The sequence below is a fragment of the Suricata suricatta genome, chromosome 2 (genome assembly GCF_006229205.1).
Source record: "Suricata suricatta isolate VVHF042 chromosome 2, meerkat_22Aug2017_6uvM2_HiC, whole genome shotgun sequence".
Lineage (NCBI taxonomy): Eukaryota > Metazoa > Chordata > Mammalia > Carnivora > Herpestidae > Suricata > Suricata suricatta.
Window position 1 is genome coordinate 183,705,119 of NC_043701.1, and position 19,052 is coordinate 183,724,170.

At 54.2% G+C, this 19,052-nt stretch overlaps 1 protein-coding gene across 9 annotated transcripts in view; it reads left to right on the forward strand.

Moving 5' to 3' along the window:
- Positions 1 to 19,052, forward strand: part of MGMT (O-6-methylguanine-DNA methyltransferase) — a 279,398-nt gene that overhangs the window by 51,543 nt on the left and 208,803 nt on the right. For 7 of the 9 annotated variants that reach the window (XM_029932785.1, XM_029932788.1, XM_029932784.1 and 4 more), the window contains one exon: positions 11,871 to 12,007. In XM_029932785.1, the coding sequence (XP_029788645.1) occupies positions 11,871 to 12,007 (137 nt within the window). Of the gene's footprint in view, positions 1 to 6,272; positions 6,294 to 9,362; positions 9,374 to 11,870; positions 12,008 to 19,052 lie in introns of those variants that run through there. The other 2 variants (XM_029932789.1, XM_029932792.1) reach the window with 2 other exon arrangements.

Genomic DNA, 19,052 nt, shown 5'->3' on the forward strand with positions numbered 1-19,052 from the left:
TGTCTCTTCTTTTGCAGGGCAGCTGTGACCGTGAGGCAAGGTCTGTGCCCAGCACACACTCTTGGAGGCAGGGGTCTGTGCCCAGTGTGCTCTCAGAGGCCAGGGGGTCCAGAGGCTGTGGCGGGTCTTCCCACCTCATGACAGACTGTCCCAGATTTCGGGGACACTCCTGCTTGTCGTATGCTGGAGGAAGTCACAGCGTCTCCGGTGGCCAGGCCTCCACGTCCGCCCTGTGCTGGGGAGGGAGGGGTCTGGGAGTGTGCACGGGGACCGCGGAGCCACACCACCTGGGACGTGTGGGAAGGAGGGCCAGAGAGTGGCCTCCAAGCCTCCATTCTGGGCTCTGACCCAGAAGGTCCCAAGGTCAAGGCCTACAGCGAGATCTCTCCCTGCCTGATCTCTCTGGGCCTTGTCAGGCCTCACGGCCCCTTCCTAGGACCCTATGCCCTTGCTCGGGCTGGCCAGTTCCCATGGCCCTGCCTGTGTCAGCTCCTAGCCTGGCGGTAGGACGGGGCAGGGATGAGGTGGACCCTGTGGCATGTGGGTTGGCCTGGCCTAGCACTGGCTGCAGGTCCAGCTGGCACTTCTGGTCCCCATCGGACGCCAGCTCCTGCCCACTGTGGTCAGGTTCTGCACCCCATTTTGACTGTAGGAGGGTGCTTTCTGCCAAGTTAAGGATTCTTTCCTGCTTTTCCAAACCCTGCTCAAATGCCTGTTTATGCATATTTTTTATTTTGCCCTCTGGGTTACAGGCTCCCTATACTGGAGATCTGGGCTTCATTCAGTTTTGTAAACTGGTTTCCTCTTACCTGTGGGTCTGGTCTTGCAGCTGGCAGAATGACACATTTGTTGTTAAAAAATGGGTTTTCCTTCACTAAGTACTCAAACTTGATTTTACCGAATTGCCAAAAAAGGAGGGAAGTAGAGGGACCTGAACAGAGCCTTAGAGTTCTGCTTATGGCAGCTTTCCCCCAGCGTCCCGTTCAGGGCAGGGGGCAGGGCACAGGGGCAGGGGTGCAGGGGCACGGACAGGGGCAGCAACTTTTGGCTCCTGAGGGCCTGGGAACCCAGCCAGTGGGAACCTGGTAGAAGTCTCCTCTTTCCCTCAGCAAAGTTATGATTTTCCTATCTCATCCTTGTTTAGGTATAAAACTGTTTTCCTCCATGGAATTGCTGAGCTAGGACTGCACGCGGCATCTGACCTGTGGTTTCGTCTGTGCCGGCCCAATGCCGCGAAGCCCTGAGTGTGCATGCTTGGGGTCGAGCATGCTTTATGTTATTTTTAAATTTAACTTATCATTTTTTTAAGTAGGCTCTGTGCCCAGCTCAGAGCCCAATGCAGGGCCCGAGATCACAACCGTGAGATCAAGACCTAAGCTGAGATCAAGAGTCAGACCCTTAACTGAGCCACCCTGCACGCCACCAAGACCAAGCACATTTTAGACACTAGTGCAGTCGCCGTCACGGGGAGCCTGCGGCTGTGCCTGGGCTGCAGGGGCCGATATGTCAGGAGGCTTCTCCTGAAACATGTGGAAGAAATAGGTGATGGTCACTAATGAGCCTCCGAATCCCGCCCTCACGCGTGGTCGGGGCGGCCCGACATTGCTCGCCTACACTGCTGGAGCGGGTCCGGGAGCAGCTGTCACTGGGGCTGGTTTTCAGAAGTGCTTCGCGTCCGGGGAGGGTCTGGAGCAGCCTGCTGGACTGCGCACATGGGAGGCTTCCCCTCTCACTCGCCCCGCAGCTTGCGTTCTGTCCCTGGTTTCGTGGGTCAGTGCAGATCCAGACCGTGTTTGAGCTTCTGAGCAGAGAGAAGTCGTTGCCCTCCCTCAGCGCTCACGTTTAGTTTGATGAAATGAACAAAAACAAGAGGTCTGGAAAGGAAAACTGGGTTTTAAGCATAGTTTTGAAGTATAGTTAGTGCTTATTTTTATCTAGAAATGATAATTTTAACTTTTTTTTTTTTGAGAGACAGAAAGTGACAGAGGGGCAGAGAGAGAGGGAGACACAGAATTCAAAACAGGCTACGGGTTCTGAGCTGTCAGCACAGAGCCTGACAGGGGCTTGAACTCACAAATCGTGGGATCACAACCTGAGCCAAAGTTGGATGCTTAACCGACTGAGCCGCTCAGGCGCCCCTAGAAATGGTTGTTTTAAAGGCTAGGGAATGCGAGGCGTCTGGGTGGCTCAGTCAGTTAAGCATCTGACTCTCAACTTTAGCTCAGGTCATGATTTCACAGTTCATGAGTTCAAGCCCAGCATTGGGCTCTGCACTGGTCCCACAGAGCCTGCTTGGGATTCTCTCTCTTCCTCTCTCTGCCCCTTTCCTGCTGGCTCTTTCTTTTTCTCTTTCATTCTCAAAATAATTAAAGAGAACTTAAAAATAAAGGCCAGTGAATGCATTTCCTTGGGTGTCCCTCCACATCTTCATGTTGGCATTTTCCCGTCTGTTTTATAACCTGCTGCCGAGAGTGCCTCACTTAAGCCGATTTGTGGATGCCACGGCCTCCCGGAAAACACGTGTGTGTGCGGCTCCCCGGAAGCCACTTCTCCACCCTGGTCCCCACTGCCCAGGGCTCCTGTCTTCGGAGGATTCTTTACAGCCAAAGCAGCGTTACTCAGGAAGGTGCTGTGAGGGACAGGGCTGACTCCAGTTAGGGTGATAAAGGAGGGCTTCCCCCATGAGAGCATCCTGTAGAGTAGTCTCCCCAGTCCCCAAGTCCCCGGTGCGCTGCCCATTTGTCCCTGCCTCCCGCCCCTAGCACCTGATAGATCCTTTTACTGACTCGGTAGCTGCCTTTTCTGGATTGTCACATAGTTGGAGTCACACAGTATGCAGCCTTTTCAGATGGCGTCTGGACTCTTGGTCTCTTCTGAGTTTTCATACTTCCGAATAAAGCTGTAAACACTGTGTGCAGGTTTCTGGGGGGACATGGAGTGATCTTTCCGCACACCCTGTGTTTTCTCTGGCAAAACCATTTCAGCCTCATTCACCCTTCTGGTTGTTAGCGCATCATACACTGAGCCACAGAGCCGGACCCTGAGCAGGCTGGAGCCGCTGGCCTGGCCTCCTTGCCAGCAGCTTCTTCCTCAGCATCTGTGCTGCGGGGGCTTGGCGGGGGGGGGGCTCCGGCCCATCCACTTCCCCCGCCCCCACCCTCATGGCTGGCTATGTCATGGGATCAGTGTGAAGGACTCTGTCCCTTCCAGGCGCCCCGACACATGTGCTTTTCTAATGAAGACTGTCCCCCTCTCCCCATCATCAGGGGGCCTGATCTTGAGTCTTGAGGACAGAAGATGCTTCCCACATGCCGTTTTGTATTTTCTGCCCAGCAGGGAGATGACAGAATTAGTCCTCAGTTCCTAGTGGCTTTGTTGGTGTGGCAGAGCAGTGGGACACAGCATCTCCCCTTTCCAAGGGCGTCCCTGGCACACCAGCCGGGCTCCCACTTCCCACCCACAGCCAATGGGCATGCGGGGCCCGGCCAGGGTGCCCAGGGAAGGCCTGCACCCCACCCATAGGCCACATACCCACTCCTGCCTGCTTGGACTTTGTGGCCCACTGTCCAACAGAATCGAACATGTGGGTACTTGGTTTTTTTGCAAACGGCGTCCAAGAAGGCAGGCAGTTTTTTCTTGTACCTCTTTTTCTGGCATTTTCCTTGCACAGGAGGGCGGTGCTGGAAGGGGTAAAAGTGGAGGGTGGGCCTGTGGAGGTGGTTCTGGAAGTCCGTGTCTGTACTCCGGCAGCGGGCCTGGAAGGCAACAAGTAAAGGAGAAACAAGACCGTTTCTGTTCCCGGGCTCCTTGCATTTCGTGCTGCGGAAACCCAGCCTCTGGCGCCAACTGCTTAATTCAGAACATTAAACGCCATTCATGTTGAAAGGGGATGAAACGAAATTCGCTTCACTTTCTCAGAAGTCTCCAAATAGCCATGAAAAATCCATTTTTTCCTGCCACCAATTAACATCAGCTCTCGTGGCTTTAGGTGGCTGTTGCAAGCAGGATGCAGGGAGCCAGTCCCCGCGCCCATGGACCACAGAGTTTGGGCCTCATGCAATTGGGGAGTGGGGAGCCCGCTGCCCAGTCCGTCCTGCTGCCCGAGTGTGCCCTGTGGTGTTGGTGGTGGACACGGGCTGGTCCCCAGGCTGTGGGACACTGGGATGCTGGCAAGCGTGCACTCGCTGGGTCTCTAGGAAGCGCTCCAGCAACCAGTGGCGGGAGCCGCTGACAGGTCCTGGAGGCCCAATGGCAAACTTCCCGGACTCTGGCTTCCACGCTGTGCCGTTGGGCGCGCTGCACACTGACGGTGGCCCTTCTCCCTCCTGGTGCTGCAGGGGTGTTATTCCTGCAGGTACCACTGGCCTGTTCCAGAAGACAGGCCTGAGTGTCCCCGTGTCTCCGATGGCTGTGTGTCATGGCCTGAAGCCCTGCCTGAGAGTGCTAGATAGCTGGGCCTTCCCGGTTGTCCCTCCTCGTTGGGGCTTGGAAAGCAGCCGGCGGCCCACCGTCTGGAGCAGACTCATTCGGCCCCGGAACCCATGTGCTTGCAGCCCTGCTCCGCACGGACGTGCCGACAGCGCTGCTGGCAGCAGGGCTGCCCATCCTGATGCTCTTGGGTTGTCAGGGTTAGCCCGGGCCCGCCTGCTCCTGGCTCCCACATCCCTTCCCCACTGCTCCCAGAGCTGCCACAGCAGGTGCCTCTCAAACACGGGCCTCTTCCTCCAGGGTGCCCCCTTTGGTTCCCAGAATGCCCTGGGTTCCCTCTGGCCCTCCACGGGCAGACCTGCCTGCCATAGTCTCTCCCCACTGATACCCCCAAATGGCTTACTGTAGCTCATGCCAACACCTCCTCTAGGAAGCCTTCCTGGACTCCTCAGGCCCTCAGAGCCCCCAGCCATGGATTCTTTTTTTTTTTTTTTAAATTTATTTTTGAGAGACAGCGGGAGCAGGGGAGGGTCAGAGAGAGGGAGACATGGAATCTGAAACAGGCTCCAGGCTCAGAGCTGTCAGCACAGAGCCTGACGTGGGGCCTGAACCCACAAACTGTGAGATCATGACCTGAGCCGAAGCTGGACATTTAACTGACTGAGCCCCCCAGGCGCCCCCCAGCCATGGATTCTTATTAATTCTGGAGTTCCCCTTCTTAGTCCTTACGTCCAGCACGATGGAATGACTCTTGTGGGCAGCTCACTTCCTCGGCCGGTGCTCACTGAGAGCCCACAGTGTTCACTGTTGTGTGCACAGCAATAGGGCAGCAGAGCACGTAGGACCCTCCAGCTGGCGGGGAGGGGGCTCAGAACGCCGCCCTGCCACAGGCAGGCCCTCCTTCCCCTCACACCAGCCGGAGCGTGGTGCCTGCCACCTTTTTTTGTCTTTTTTAATTAAAAGCTCAGCAGACTTCTGCGTGACCATCCTAACATGTGCTACTGGTGCTGGAACTTACATTCTAGTGAAGGCAGCGCCGGGCAGACAGAACACATCTAATGTCATTTCATGTAATGTAAATGTTAATAAAAAGAAGGAGGGGCTGGAGGAGGTACGCTGTTTTGGGAAGATTTCTCTGAGAAGGTGATGTCTGAGCAGAGTTATGAGTTACGTGACAGGCTCCTGTGCCAGAATGTTGGGATGAGATGTTTCAGGGAGCTTCAGTGGCAGTGCAAAGGCCCTGAGGCACAAGTGAGGTCTGAGTGTTTGAACAGCAGCAGAAGCAGAGTGAAATCAGGGGTGCTGGTCAGAGATGAGGGCAGGCAGGCAGGGAGGGCACTGGCATGTCTAGGGCTGGTCAGGTCATGTTTGTAGGAATTTGTGACCTGAAAGAAGGGCTAGGAGCTGGTTTGCTTTTGTGTCTTCATTTTATTTGACTTATTAAAAATTTTTTTTTAATGTTTATTTTTGAGGTAGAGAGAGAGGGACAGAGCATGAATGGGGGAGGGGCAGAGAGAGGGAGACAGAATCTGAAGCAGCTCCAGGCTCCGAGCTGCCAGCACAGAGCCCGACGTGGGTCTGGAACTCGTGAGCTGCTAGATCATGACCTGAACCCAAGTCGGGCACTCAACCGACTGAGCCGCCCAGGGGCCCCTCAACCCAGTTTATCTCAAAAAATCTTGATGCCTCGGAGTTTTTATTTTACTCAGAAAACCGTTACCAGCCCCTGTTTTACACAGGTGAGATCGAGACCATGGTGAGCTTAGAACGTTTGCTGTCGTTTGTCCTTTGTCACGTGGGATTTTAACACAGTGTTTCCTCCTTAGGAAAGGAGCTCCTGTTCACTGTGAACTCAGAACATGCAGGTAACAGAAGAAATATTTTAAGTTGCTCTATCCATGTTGACTTTTCGGAATGCCTTATTTCGGAGTGATTTTAGGTTTATACAGAAGTCTGTGGCGAAGATGGTCCAGCGTGCATGATTTGACATCTGTGGTCCTTCTCCCCCAGTAGGGCCTGTTTGTCTTGTTGAATTTCTAGCACCTTCTCTCAGTGGCTAACACATAGGGGGCACTCACTGTTGGTTCCCGGTTCGTTTTTGCTGGCTGGCTGGTGCCGGCGCCCTGTGCTGGCTGCGCTCCTGTCCTTCCTCAGCGACTCCTGGGCCCTGCCCCTCCCGTTCCTTACCCCCCTGCTAGAGGAAGCTTCCAAGTGGGCAAACCGGGTGGCTTCTCCCTCGGTCAACCACCTAGGGCTCCTCGGGGACAGAGCCGGATGCAGCCACTGGCCCTGCAGGTGGTGCCCCTCCTGCCGCGGTGCCTGCTCCTCGGCCTCCGTGCCCTGCTCCCTCGGCCACAGTCCCACGGGCGTCTCGCCTGCTTGCCCGCCTCATGGTAGAGCCAGGTCTCCACGTGGATGTCGTTTCCTCCCGAAGTTCTTTCCTCCTCCCCCGTCCCCCCTGCCCCCCCACCCGGCATGGCCTCCCTGGGTCCCGAGGGGCCTGCCTGGCCCCGGACTTGGTGCCCGTGTGTCTCGTCTCGCTGCCAGCCAGCGAGCGTCCCCGCCGCGCCGTGTTCCTTTCTTGGCCGGCTTCTCGGGGTCGGGCGCCCGGCCCTGCCGGCTTGGTCTCTGGAGCGCGGGGCCTTGGCTGCGCGAGGGTGTGGGACGGGAGCTGTCGTGCTCACACGGCTCGGAGTCCCGCCGGCTCCTTTGTGCCGCCTCGCTCCTGGCCGGCCCCGTGCGTGTCTGGCATTGTCGCTTCCCAGGCGGTACCTCCCCCTGGCCTGTGTTGGGACGCGCTGGCCCCCCTGCCGTCAGTGACGCCCGCCTGCCAGCCTCCCTCCGCCCGCTGCGGGCTTGTAACACCCCTGCTGCCACACGCTTGCCGTCCGCCTGGTGCTGCCGTCCCAGGGATGGGGTAGCATGCTCGAGGGCATCCCCTCCTTTTTACTTCTGCTGCTGGAAGGACTCTGTGTCCGTCCTGTTGCTACAGGAGAGGATGCGGGCAGGGCTCCGAGTCTGCCGGGGTTCCTAGAAGATGCTAAAATGGCTGCTTCTGTCCCTTTGGCGAAGTGGCAGGCGGTGGTTGTGGTGACGACCTCTCCCTGCTGTGGCTCCGCCATCGGGCTGCGCTAGAGAAAACACAGCCCCGCCAGGCCTTGCCCAGGGCCTGGGCCACGGGTGCCAGTCCTTAGTCCTAGGGGCGGCAGATCCAGAACCCTGGTGACAGAAAACTGCAGTGGGACTCGGCTTCACCTCTGTCACCAGTGACAGAGTCTCAGGAGCAGACTGCTGGAGGCCTCACACAACCTCAGCCTGGCTGATCGCGTGTGGCCCCTGGTGACGCTGGCAGAGTTCAGCTCCCCACTTACTGAGGCTATGGACTGGTGGCCCTTTCTCGGTTTTCGCCGTGATTTGGAAAGAATGTCCCCCACTCTGCGAGTGACACAGGTGTTCTGTGCTCTCAGGCCGTAGCGTGCTCGGTTAGCCTGTCCTCGCCTGGTGAGGGTGGGCTGCTCTTCGTGTGTAAGGTTAGACCAGGCGGGCCCAGGTCGGCGCCGCGTTGCTGGGCATTGGGTGCACGTTGGTGTTGGTACAGCAGTGGGCAGGCCAAGCTTCAGGGTCCTTTCTGGCCCATTCAGAAATGCAGACCTGGGGTGCATGGGCATGTTTGGCTCAGAGATCACCATTGCAGCCTTAACCCTGCATCTGAGGCCAACGGCCTCCGCGTCTAGCTGCCCGGAACTGACGGTGGTCGGAGCCTGGCCACCAGGGTGAGGCTGTGTAACATACCAGGCCCTTTTACCAAGGAGTGAGCAGGGCCGAGGTCTCCAGAGACCATTTCTACATGTGGTGGAGACCATTTCTACATGTGGCGCTCTGTCACTGCCCCCCCCCCGCCCCATGGCCCTGGCCCTGGCCCTCTCCTGGACCCCCATGTGCACTTTAGATGTGTCTTCCCCCGGTGCCTTGTGGTAGGGGTGAGAGTGGTGGAGTCCTGTGCACAGGGAGGCCTTCCCCGCGGGAGCCCTGGCCCAGCGCCTGTGCTCTGTCTCCCCTGCGTTCTCTGACAGGGGTGTCTGCAGTGTTATCGCTGTCTTACTGGTGGGGGAGGGGAGCCCTGCAGAGGAGGGTGGGCCCCTCGTGTTCCATCCTTCTGCTTGGGACGCGTGCCGGTGCGCATTTGTGCCGCGGTGCTAGGGCCACACTCCAGGCCGTGAATCGGGGGCAGGTGACACGGGGGCCTGGCAGCAGCGAATTGGCGGTGGCTGCAACATCCTGTTTCCAGGGCGGTGGTGGCAACAGTGCCAGCTGCGTGTCTCAATCCCTGGCTGGCCCACAGGTGTTTTCTGAGGTTGGATTCTGGCCGTGATGGGACCGTGGCCGGTCTTGGTTCCTACAGGTTTCTGAGCCTGTTTCTCCAGCCCTCCCAGAAGTTCTGGGAGTTACAGGACAGCCTTTCAGTCACCTGCTTTTGTGCTTAAAGCAGCTGGTACGGTTCTGACACTTGCCATTCAGAGCCATGCCTGAGATGGGCTCGTGGCTTTTCATACTCTGGATCCGAGGCCTGAGCCCAGATCTGCGAGGAAACTGTTTTTAGCCTGACAGGCACGGCCTCGGTAGGAGACGTGAGTTCATGGTGCGCATAAGCCAGTTTCTATGCAGGACTGCTCAGAGCTTTTAACACACTAATATACAGGGCGAGTTTCCCGGGAGGGGACAGTGCACCCACGTTTCTTCCCCCCACAACTTTTCTCTCGGTAGGCTTCAGTCTTCTAGAACCCACTGTGGGAAATGGCAGACTCATGGCCTGGACAGTAGAAATGCTGCTCCCCCGCATCAGCATCTCTTTGATAAGTCTCTGACATGTGTGACTCATCTGTCTTCAGTGAAACCCCTGTCCAGCACCTGCTGGTGGCTCGGGGTGACAGGAACATCCACAGAGGTGAGGGCTCCAAGGAATAAGGAGAGGCCCCAGGGGGCTGGGGAAGGGAGGCCACCTGCTGCTGAAGACAGTAAGGACTTTGATGCTGTTGTATAAGGTTGTGCAGAGGAGAGCCAAGTGTTCTGTGGGACAGGGTCAGAGGCCAAGGGCATGTGGTCAAAATGTTGACCGTGGCAGGGATAATGGTGATCTCAGGTTTTTCCCGAGTTCCCGCTAATCCCTGTCATTTAGGTGTCCCTTACCCCACAGGTGAAAGCTCTTGTGGCTCAGTGTAGGGGACTTTTGCAAAGTGACTGGCTGTGGGTGGGAGGCCACTGTCTGCTTCCTGCCCCTGCGTGGCGAAGCGGGGATCCATGGACGTCCGAGCGGTCGAGGACTGCGATGTGTCAGAACGTCTCTGATACCGGGAGAACGTCACAATCCCGTGTCCCCTCACTGGGAACTGGAGACGAGCCTGTTTCAGACCCCAGTCAAGAGGCACAGAAAAGTGCATGTTGAACAGGGTGGCTCTGGCAGCCCGGGGCTTAGGATGGGATCTCGGGGGCAATGCTCACTCACCGTGTGGTTTGGGGGTACTGCTAGACCTTGTCAGGGGCATAAATGCACCTCTCCCCGTGGCTGCCGGGAAGACAGATGGGCAGTCAGCGTGTGCCCTTAGCAGCAGGTGCAAGGATGGGGAAGGGAAGAGGCTGGGGGTGGGGTGGGGAGGTCGGCTGCATGGGGAGGTCAGGGAGAACCGCCTGGAGGAGCATGGGCTGCGGGCAGGGTAGGAAGGGTGCAAGAGCAGGCACCTCAAGGGGCTCAGCAGAGCGGCGTGCGGAGGCCAGGGTAGGTGCCCAGGGCCGTGCCGTCCCCGTCCAGCTGGGCAGCAGGAAGGCAGCTGCAGCCAGTGCTCAGATGGAGGGGGGCTATGTCCTGGCAAAACCTGATTTATGAAAGCAGGTGTCAGGCCACATGGGGCCTGCAGTTTGTGGACCTGCTGTAGCCCCTTCGTGTAATTGGCAGCTGATTTGTTGTGCGGGGTGGAGGGCAGGAAGGGCCCAGGTGTAACGAGGGTCCCGGAGAAGTCCTTCGTGAGAGTTGATGGGGCCTCGGGGAGGACCAGGTGGAAATGAGTGGGAGCTGGCAGTGGTGGGAGCCCGTGCCTGACCGGGTGAGTGGGGAGGAGAGGCCCTAGGGGGAGTTCTGGGTGCAGTGGGGGCGAACAGGGACCACAGCGACGCCCCCTGAAGAGCCGCGTGCAGGAGAGCTTTTCTGCAGGGTCACGTTGTGGATGGTGGGTTGGGGGTGCCTGCGGACAGAGCAGTGGTCAGCAGACCCGGCCTGCGAGGGTCTCACACAGGGAGGTGCCCCGTGTGGGGGCTGAGCGCTGGGAAACACTGGCATGTGAGGTCACGTGGCGGTTTGTGGGAGGAGGAGCTGCAGGGAGGGAACAGGCTCCGGGGTTCCGTCCGCGTCCCCACAGCCCGCCGTTGACTCAGGTCTTCTGCCTGCAGCTGGGGTGACTTTTACCCAGTGTCGGTTTGCCTGCACTCCTGCCTGGCTCCTCCCTGCTCTCGCTGTACCTGTTGGTTTTTTCCAGCCTTTGTTCTCCTGACCAAAATTGGTATCTATCAGAATTAACGGGGATGGGACACCATAGAATAGATTTTATGTGTTTGTACGTTTCTCTGAAAGTAAGTGAAAGGCACCACTGGGCCTCGAACAGCATGGGATTAGGGACGCTGATATCCGTGCAGTTGAAAATCCGCATGTGACTTTTGACTTCCAAAAAATTCAGCTACTAAGAGCCTACCATTGACCTTCCTGTGACAAGAGCCAATTATCACCTGTTTTGTATTTGTATTATATATTATGTTCCTATAAGAAAGTAAGCTAGGGAACGTGTTAACATTGTAAGGGAGATAAAACACATTTACAGTCCTGTACGGGAAAACCACGCAGAGCAGTCCATGCAGTTTGGACCTGTGTCGTTCCAGGTCAGCTCCGTGGGTTTTCCACCCATACGGGTTTCATTCCACTGTGCGTGGGGCTCGCTGCTGGCCGGCACGGGTCCACGCTTACTCCCCCTCCACATTCACTCCATGATGCCTAGCGCCTAAATGTACTTTGTTCAAAATATCAGGTGGCTTCAGCAGGTGTTGATGAGAAAAGGGGTAACTGTTTTGTTGAAGCAAGGTTAGCTGGGCTCTAGGGACCCCGCAGAGGGAGCTGTGGTCATTTTCGCCTCTTTGACTGAGCCCCGGTTCGAGGTGAGGCCGGGGAGCAGCTGAAGGAAGCAAAGCATGTGTGCCCCTGGTCGTCAGCTCTGGTAGTCCTGGTGGTTTTCTGTCTCAACTACGTGCATTATAGACACCAGGCGTCTGATGAGTAAGTTCCAAAAAGGGGAAAGAACTTTGGAAGGTGTTTTGTCTTCAGTAACTGGTGCTCGTTGTGCTTTAAGAGGGACCACGTTTTTCCACGGACACCTGATTGCTTTAAAAACCTTGTTTTGTAGGTGCTTGGGAGCATGGACCAGTCCTGTGAAATGAAATACAAGATGATGGACAGCCCTTTGGGGAAGATTGAGATCTCTGCGTGTGAGCAGGGTGTGCATGAGATCAGGCTGCACGGCAGGAAGAGCCCAGACGCCGGGTGAGTCCCCTACTGCCCCCCCCCCGCACGGTGTGTGTTGAGAGCAGCCCGGAAGCCGTGGTTACCTCCACGTAGCCCGCAGCTGCGAGCCGGCAGGCGCCAGCCGTGGCCTGTCCGCCGCCAGGCCGGGACCCTCCCCGTCGTCAGCATCTGCTGCTGCCCAGCATCCTCCCCCTGCAGGTAACCCCGGAAGCGCAGCTCTAGCCAGTGGCCCAAGATGTCTGATTGGCACGCCCGTTTACAGGGGCGCCTGGTGGCTCAGTCCGTTCAGTGTCTGACTCTTGATTGAACTCAGGTCGTGATCCCAGGGTCATGGGATTGAACCCACATCAGGCTGTGCACTGAGTGTGGAGCCTGCTTGGGATTCTCTCTTCCTCTGCCCCTCTCCCCTGCTTGTACTCTCTCTCCCTCCCTCTGTCTCTAAAATAAACAAACGAAAAAACGTTTACAGAGTAGTCGATGGACTATGAGCCTTGAATATTTTGATTTTTCAACAAATGTGGGAATCTCTCTGGAAATGTGGAAACGAGGGTGGGGGTGGGGGGGATGCTTCCTTGTTTTTGATCGGGACCAGACATCCTGTTCCAAGTCCGCCAGGTGAGTGTTCTGTTGAAGTCTTGTCATTGCTTGATTTGGGGCTCTCGTGGCTCCCAGGTTGTCAGATGTGGGGGTGGGGTAGAGCACCGCCATTTCTAACAGGACACCTGCTTCTCCTCTGGACCGATCCCCACCCTGTTTCTCTTAATTGTAAAAACATAAAAAATTTAAAGCACTCCTTAACGTTTGGTTCTGAAGTGTAACGCTTCCTCCATTCATCGATCATGAGTTGTTGTATTAAAATTGCAGTTCTCGTTACTTCTGACAGAAGAGGGAAAAACCACCCACTCCTGCTCAGTGTTTGTCTTAACTGGCTAATAAACACAATGCCAGAGAACATTAGATAAAGAAAATACATAGAAACATAAAAATTGATTTTAATGGACCCCTGTCAGAGACCGCCATAATGAGCATGGGCACGGTAATAAATACCTGTTTTCGCCTCCAGTGTCGAGATTTTTTTCCTGTCGAGCTGCATGTTACAATCAATAGTACTTTTTTTTTTAAGGCCAAGAAAAAAAATAAGCAAACCTTTGAACTATATGAATACACTCTTCTCTTTCTATGAAAACCATCTGGCTGTGGTGCTCAGAAAATCAGTGACACCGAATAATTCGTGGGAAATGTCGTTTTGTCTCTTAGCATATTCACTTGCCCAGTAAATCACAGAAATTTTGTTGAACTTTTTGCTTTAAGAAAAAATTCCTCGAAGTGAATTCGGGGAAGAAAATAATACATAGACGTTTTGTTAAATGCCCACTCTGGGTGAGGAGAACAGAAGGAGGAGGAGACTTAATTCTGAGGGGCTGCTTTCTGCTTCGGAGTTGGTTCAGCCGTGCAGCGGGCACCTGACGGCTTCAGTTAAGACGCTCTCGTAGATGAGCAGTGGAGGCTGGGTCTCATGGTCCCCCCGCCCCCCACGCTGTGGCCCTTGTTCTGGTGCTTTGGGCTGGCCTCTGGGGTGCGAGCCGCCACGCGCCTGGTCCAGGCAGAGGAGAGAGAAAGGCATCACCTCACTTTCCAGAAGGAGCCCCTAATGTCTTCCTGCTAAGGGGCCACCACCCGGCTGGGAGCCGTGGCAGGTGAGCGTCTGTGTGTAAGGCAGAAGCGGGAAATGATTTTCAACCAGCAGTCTGTTATACACCTACGGTTATCTTTGGGGAGGGACATTTAAAAATTATAGAATCAGGGGCGCTTGGGTGGCTCAGCCGGTTAAGCACCCGATTTCGGCTCAGGTCATGATTCCCCAGTTCATGGGGTGAAGCCCCGTGCTGGGCTTTGTGCTGACAGCTTGGAGCCTGAGGCTTGCTTTGGATGCTGTGTCTCCCTCTCTCTCTCTCTGTCCCTCCTGTACTCACACTGTCTTTCAAAAATGAATGTGTTTGAAAAAAAAGTTAAAAAAAAGGTTACAGAATCAAAAAATCTTTATGAATACTTAGAATTAACAATTCTTTTTTAAATAATAAAAAATTGAGATTTTGAGAAATGTGTACAGCCAAATGGCTACCAACCTAAACCAAGATCTGGAACTCTCTAAACCAGCCATTCCCTTTTGTTCCCTGTTCATCCTAGCTCCTGTTGGCATCTACTGTTTGGATTTCTGTCTCGATTAACTGTGTTTCTTCTTGAGCTTTGTGTAGAGTTTAAGATATGCTCTCCTGTACTGGGTTCTTTTGTTCACCGCTGTTTTTGATGGTCACCATGTGGTGTGTGCCAATAAGTAGGTCCTTCTTAGTGGTGATTGTAGTTTCTTCTGTGGATATGCCTTGATTTTATCAGGTCTCCTATTGATGTTTGAATTGTCCAGTTTTTGGTGAGTGGGAGTAAAGTAGAAATTTCTGTTCAAGGTTCTTTGGACCCCTTTTTGCTTCTCTGGAGTCAGCTCCTAGGTGTGGGGTTGCTGTGATTGCAGGGCAAATGTCTGTTTAACCTCCCAAGAAACTGCCAGAACTTTTCCCGAAGTTGAACCATTTTACATTTCTTTCCATCAGAAATTGCAGGGGTTTCCATTGCTCCGTGCTCTCACTGATGTGTTAGTTTCTAAAGGTTAGCCACTCTGGTGGGCATGAAGCACTCTTGTTCTGTTGTTGACTTTCCTCATGACCCCCTCCAAGCACCTCTGTGACCACTGCTGTGGCAGCTGCGTGGGCCTTCGGCCCACTTTCGGGGCCGTCCTGTTCCATCTACCGTTGACTTGTGGCTCCTGTTTAAGTCCTTTATCAGAGATTGCCATATGTATTTGTGGGTTGCCATGTGTGTTTCACAATTGGATGCTTGTTTTTATTCTGATGCCCTCTTCCAGTGAGAAGTTCCTAATTTTGAGGGAGTACAACTTAATGATTTTCTTTAGGATTTGCCTACTGATAACTTCTCCAGTATTTTCTGGTAAATTCTTCTAAAACTTGATAATTTCAGCCTTTATATGTAGATCTACGGCCTATCCTCTTGAACCACCTTGTTGTGAGGTACTCCGTTTTTTTCCTGGTCACTTAATTTTCTCCTCATTTAGGAGGAGAAAGCAACTTTCTCCATTGAATCCCCTTAGCACTTTTGTAAATCAGTTGACTACTCACGTGGGTCCCTGTGTCTGGACACTGTGGTTCAGGTGATCTCTTCATCTGTCCCACACCAAAACTGTGCAGAAGTGATTACACAGCTTTGTGATAACTCTTGAAATTAAGGTAATTAGTCTTCTAACTTGTATTTTTTTCCCCTAAAGACTGTTTTGGCTTTGATGTCTTTTAATTTTTCATATTAAAGAACCAAGGTGTCTGGTATTGATTGGGATTTTGGTTGGGGATTCATTAAATTTTTATACCCAGATTGGGAGGATTGACCACTTTAAAAATCTTCCAATTTATGAACATGGTTTATGTCTTCATTTAGTCAGCTTGTCTTTAATTTTCTTCTGTATCCTAGTTTCCAGCATAGAGATCTTATATGTCTTTTGTAAATCTGACTTCTAAATATTTTGGTGTTGTAAATTAGTTTAAAACGGCTTTCCACTGGCTGCTGGTACATCATTTTTTATGTTGATTTTTGATATTTTGATCTTCTGTCTTCTTACTGAATTAATAGTTGTAGGAATCTTTTGCAGATTCCTTAGGATTTTTGCTGTAGAAAGTTGGTTCTGTGATTAATGACAACTTCTTTCAGATCTTTATGCCTTTTATTTCCATTCTCACCACTGGCTGGGCCCTCCTGTGTGTGGTGTAAACGTCGTGACTGTGGACACTCTACCCCTGTCCCGGTCACAGGCTTCGGTCCCCGAGCCGGAGTGCCGCCCCTCTGGGTCTCACAGGTGTCCTTTCTCAGATGGAAACCACTTCCTCTACCTGGTGGGCTTTGTTCTTTTTGTACATGTCTCAGTGTATCCGGTTGTTATTATTACTTTTTTAAACAAGTGGTGAGGGGCGCCTGGGTGGCTCAGTAGGTTAAGTGTCTGACTTCGGCTCAGGTTATGATCTCATGGTTCGTGAGTTCAAGCCTCACATCAGGCTCTGTGCTGAGAGCTCAGAGCCTGGAGCCTGCTTAGGATTTCATGTGTGTGTGTGTGCGTCTCTCTCTCTCTTTCTCTCTCTGTCTCTCTCAAAAATAGCAAAAAGAAAAAATTTTAAAACAAGTGGCGAAGCAAGATTTTACACTAGTTTTGAAATGGTGGACCACACCACATAATCCATGATCTCCCCCATACCCCCCCCCCCCGCCTACCATATTACTGGCTTAAATTTGCTATTTTTTAGTACTTACATGTTTACATCCATGAGGGATGTTTGTCTATAATTCTCCTTCTCGTGATGTATTTGTCGAGCTTCGGCATTCAGGTTAGCCTGTTGGCATGAAGTGACTTTGGAGGTGTTCCCCCTCTTCTGGAAGCGTCCTGTATGGGATTAGTGGGGCTTCTTTTCCTGGTTGTGGAGGAATTCACCTCGGATGCCATCCAGGTCTGGTGCTCCCTGTGTAGAAAGCCCAGCGATCAGGATTCCTTTTGTCTCCGAGAACCCGGCGCTGCCCTTGCCCCCTCGGGGGGCTGTGCCGGCAGGCCATGTCCTCCAGTGCTTCGGGGGGCGGGGGCCCTGGGGGCCTTTGAGCAGAGCTGCCTGGTGGCTTTGGGGGTGCGGTCCTGCCCCTCCTCCGTGCGTGCCTGTGAGTGCCGGGCCTTATCTCCCCGGGAGCCGAGCTGCTTCCTTCGGTAGGGAGATTGGAAGTTGGCAGCTGACCTCTGTCTTCAGTTACGTTTTGCTTGTACTTCTGTACAAGGTAGGGTTCCTATTCCCGACATCAGTCTGCCTTCCTATTTTTAGGGCTTCATAACTGGTCGCGGTCATTGGGTTTTGGGTTTTTTTTGTTCTTTTTTTCTTTCTTTTTCTTGTATAGGTTAAATTTCCTTTCTCTTCCTAAAAATACTGCAAGATATCAGATGGGAAGGAGTATAATCTTAATTTTATGACATCTTGGCAATATCAAGTGTCCATTAACAATTGCCATGTTTAAGAGTAACTGGCTTGCTTTTGCAAGAGCTTGACTGACCTCTCCCCATGCCGTCTTCACGTGGCCACAAAGCTTTGACCCCATCATTCCCTGCAGTGTCCAAAATCGAATGAGAAGGGGTGTTGCCAGATAAATATTGTCTGGGGGCTTGTTTTCCATGGAGTTGATTTCCTTGATTCACTAGGAACGGACCCCACAGCCCTGCACCGCACCCCCTGTGGCGGTAGCAGTGGCGTGCACGGTGCCTGAGCTGCACGTCTTCCCTTTCACTTCTCAGAGAATCACCCTCGCGTTTCATTTTTCCACATAAGTCTTTTTAGAAGGAATACAGGAATGCGATACCGAGAAAGCTTATGTAGTCCAACCAACTGAGCAATTGTAAAAAATTTTTTTGTATTTTGAAAAGTTAGGGCACGCGGGCTGTTCCCTGCTTGCTAGGCCCCTGGCATTGCAGCGCACGTGGCTCACTGACTGTGTTTTGTGCCCGCGGCCGCCAGGCAGCCGCGCAGGGCTTAGCCTGGCCTGACCCTCCTTCTGGCACTTGGCCAGCTGCCTGGGGCTTCCTGTCACGAGGCTCACGGGCGAGGGCCTGAGCACCTCACCGCAGGGTCCCCATTCTGTCTGGAAGGGGGGCATCCGCCCCATGGGATGTGTGATCAGTTCTTGTCCTTGACATGCACCGGAGCAGTCCCGCCGTGGAAAGCGTGAAGACGAGATGCCTTTGAGGTCCTTCTGACAAGCGGCCTGACCTGTGAAGTCACGTTGCGTGTGCTCCATTGAGTGGATAGCAGTTGGCTTCTTTGTGGACTTGCTGTTGTTTTTAAGTGTTGTAAGTGACAGAGTGGCCTGCACGGGGAGGCCGATGGTGGTGCCAGCTGGATCCTGGCAGCCCCTCTGTGCCAGGCGGCCTGCCGATCACGTCTGAGGGAATCCTGAGGGTCACCAGGTCACGAGACCCTTCCCGGGAAGTTACTGCGTTAGTTCTTGGGTGGACCAGGCGGTCGTCACGCAGATTCTGGCCGCCCCTTCACATGATCTTCTGAGGAAGGGGAGAGGCTGTCCTCAGGGTAAACACTGGAAGAAGTTTTTAATCAAATCACGCCCCCCCCCCCGGGGATTCGCACCCACTGCTCAGCCACCTCAGGGCTTTCCTTCGCTGGTTTGAACTGACTTGGGTGGTATGTGCTTAAAAAAGTAATGATTTTATTGTGCAGAGTGTTCCTTGAGGAGGTCTCTTGAGTCAAATAAGCAGATTTCTGTGCAGGGAGAGGTTCCGCAGTGTCGGCGATTTCCTGGAAAGGCGTCTTGTTCTTCAGAACAAGCGCTCAAATGCCCTGGTGAGCCCGCGGCACCTCGTCCTCGCTGCCGCCTGGCCCTGGAGCTGTGCGCGTGGGGCCTGCCCGCGATTTCTGGGGAGACCCTCCCGGCTGGGGTGGCCGGTGACGCTCACGTACGCACAGTGCAGCCCGGTTCGGGGAGCAGCCGCAGGGTGTGGGCGCCGCAGTGGGCTCGTAGCTCCTGGATGGCGACAGGTAAGGAAGGCCGCGTCCCCCCTTCCAGGGAGGCCAGGGTGAGGGGACTGTGACCGGGTGACAGACAGTGGCCCTCGGCATTGGCCTTCTGCGTTCGTGGCATGGGTCCCCTTGATCACCATGTGGAAAACTGTCCGATAAAGGCACCCCTCTGATGGCCTTGCGCTTTGCTGCCACAGCCCGGGAGAGTCCCGCTCAACCACAGAAAGGTGTGCTGCCCCGTTTTCTGGTGGAGCCGTGTGGCTTCTGGTCGAGGAGAGGTAAGCAATGCATGGCTTCAGGAGTTTTGCCTTTTCTCACGTTTCTGTGAGATCCTGTATCCCCCTCTTCGCCTTTCCAGGGTCAGGGTGGAGGGCGGGGGCATGGAGGCTGTTGGCAGTGTTTAAGCAAGTGTCCCTGGGATTCCGAGTCTTTGTTCTGGACTC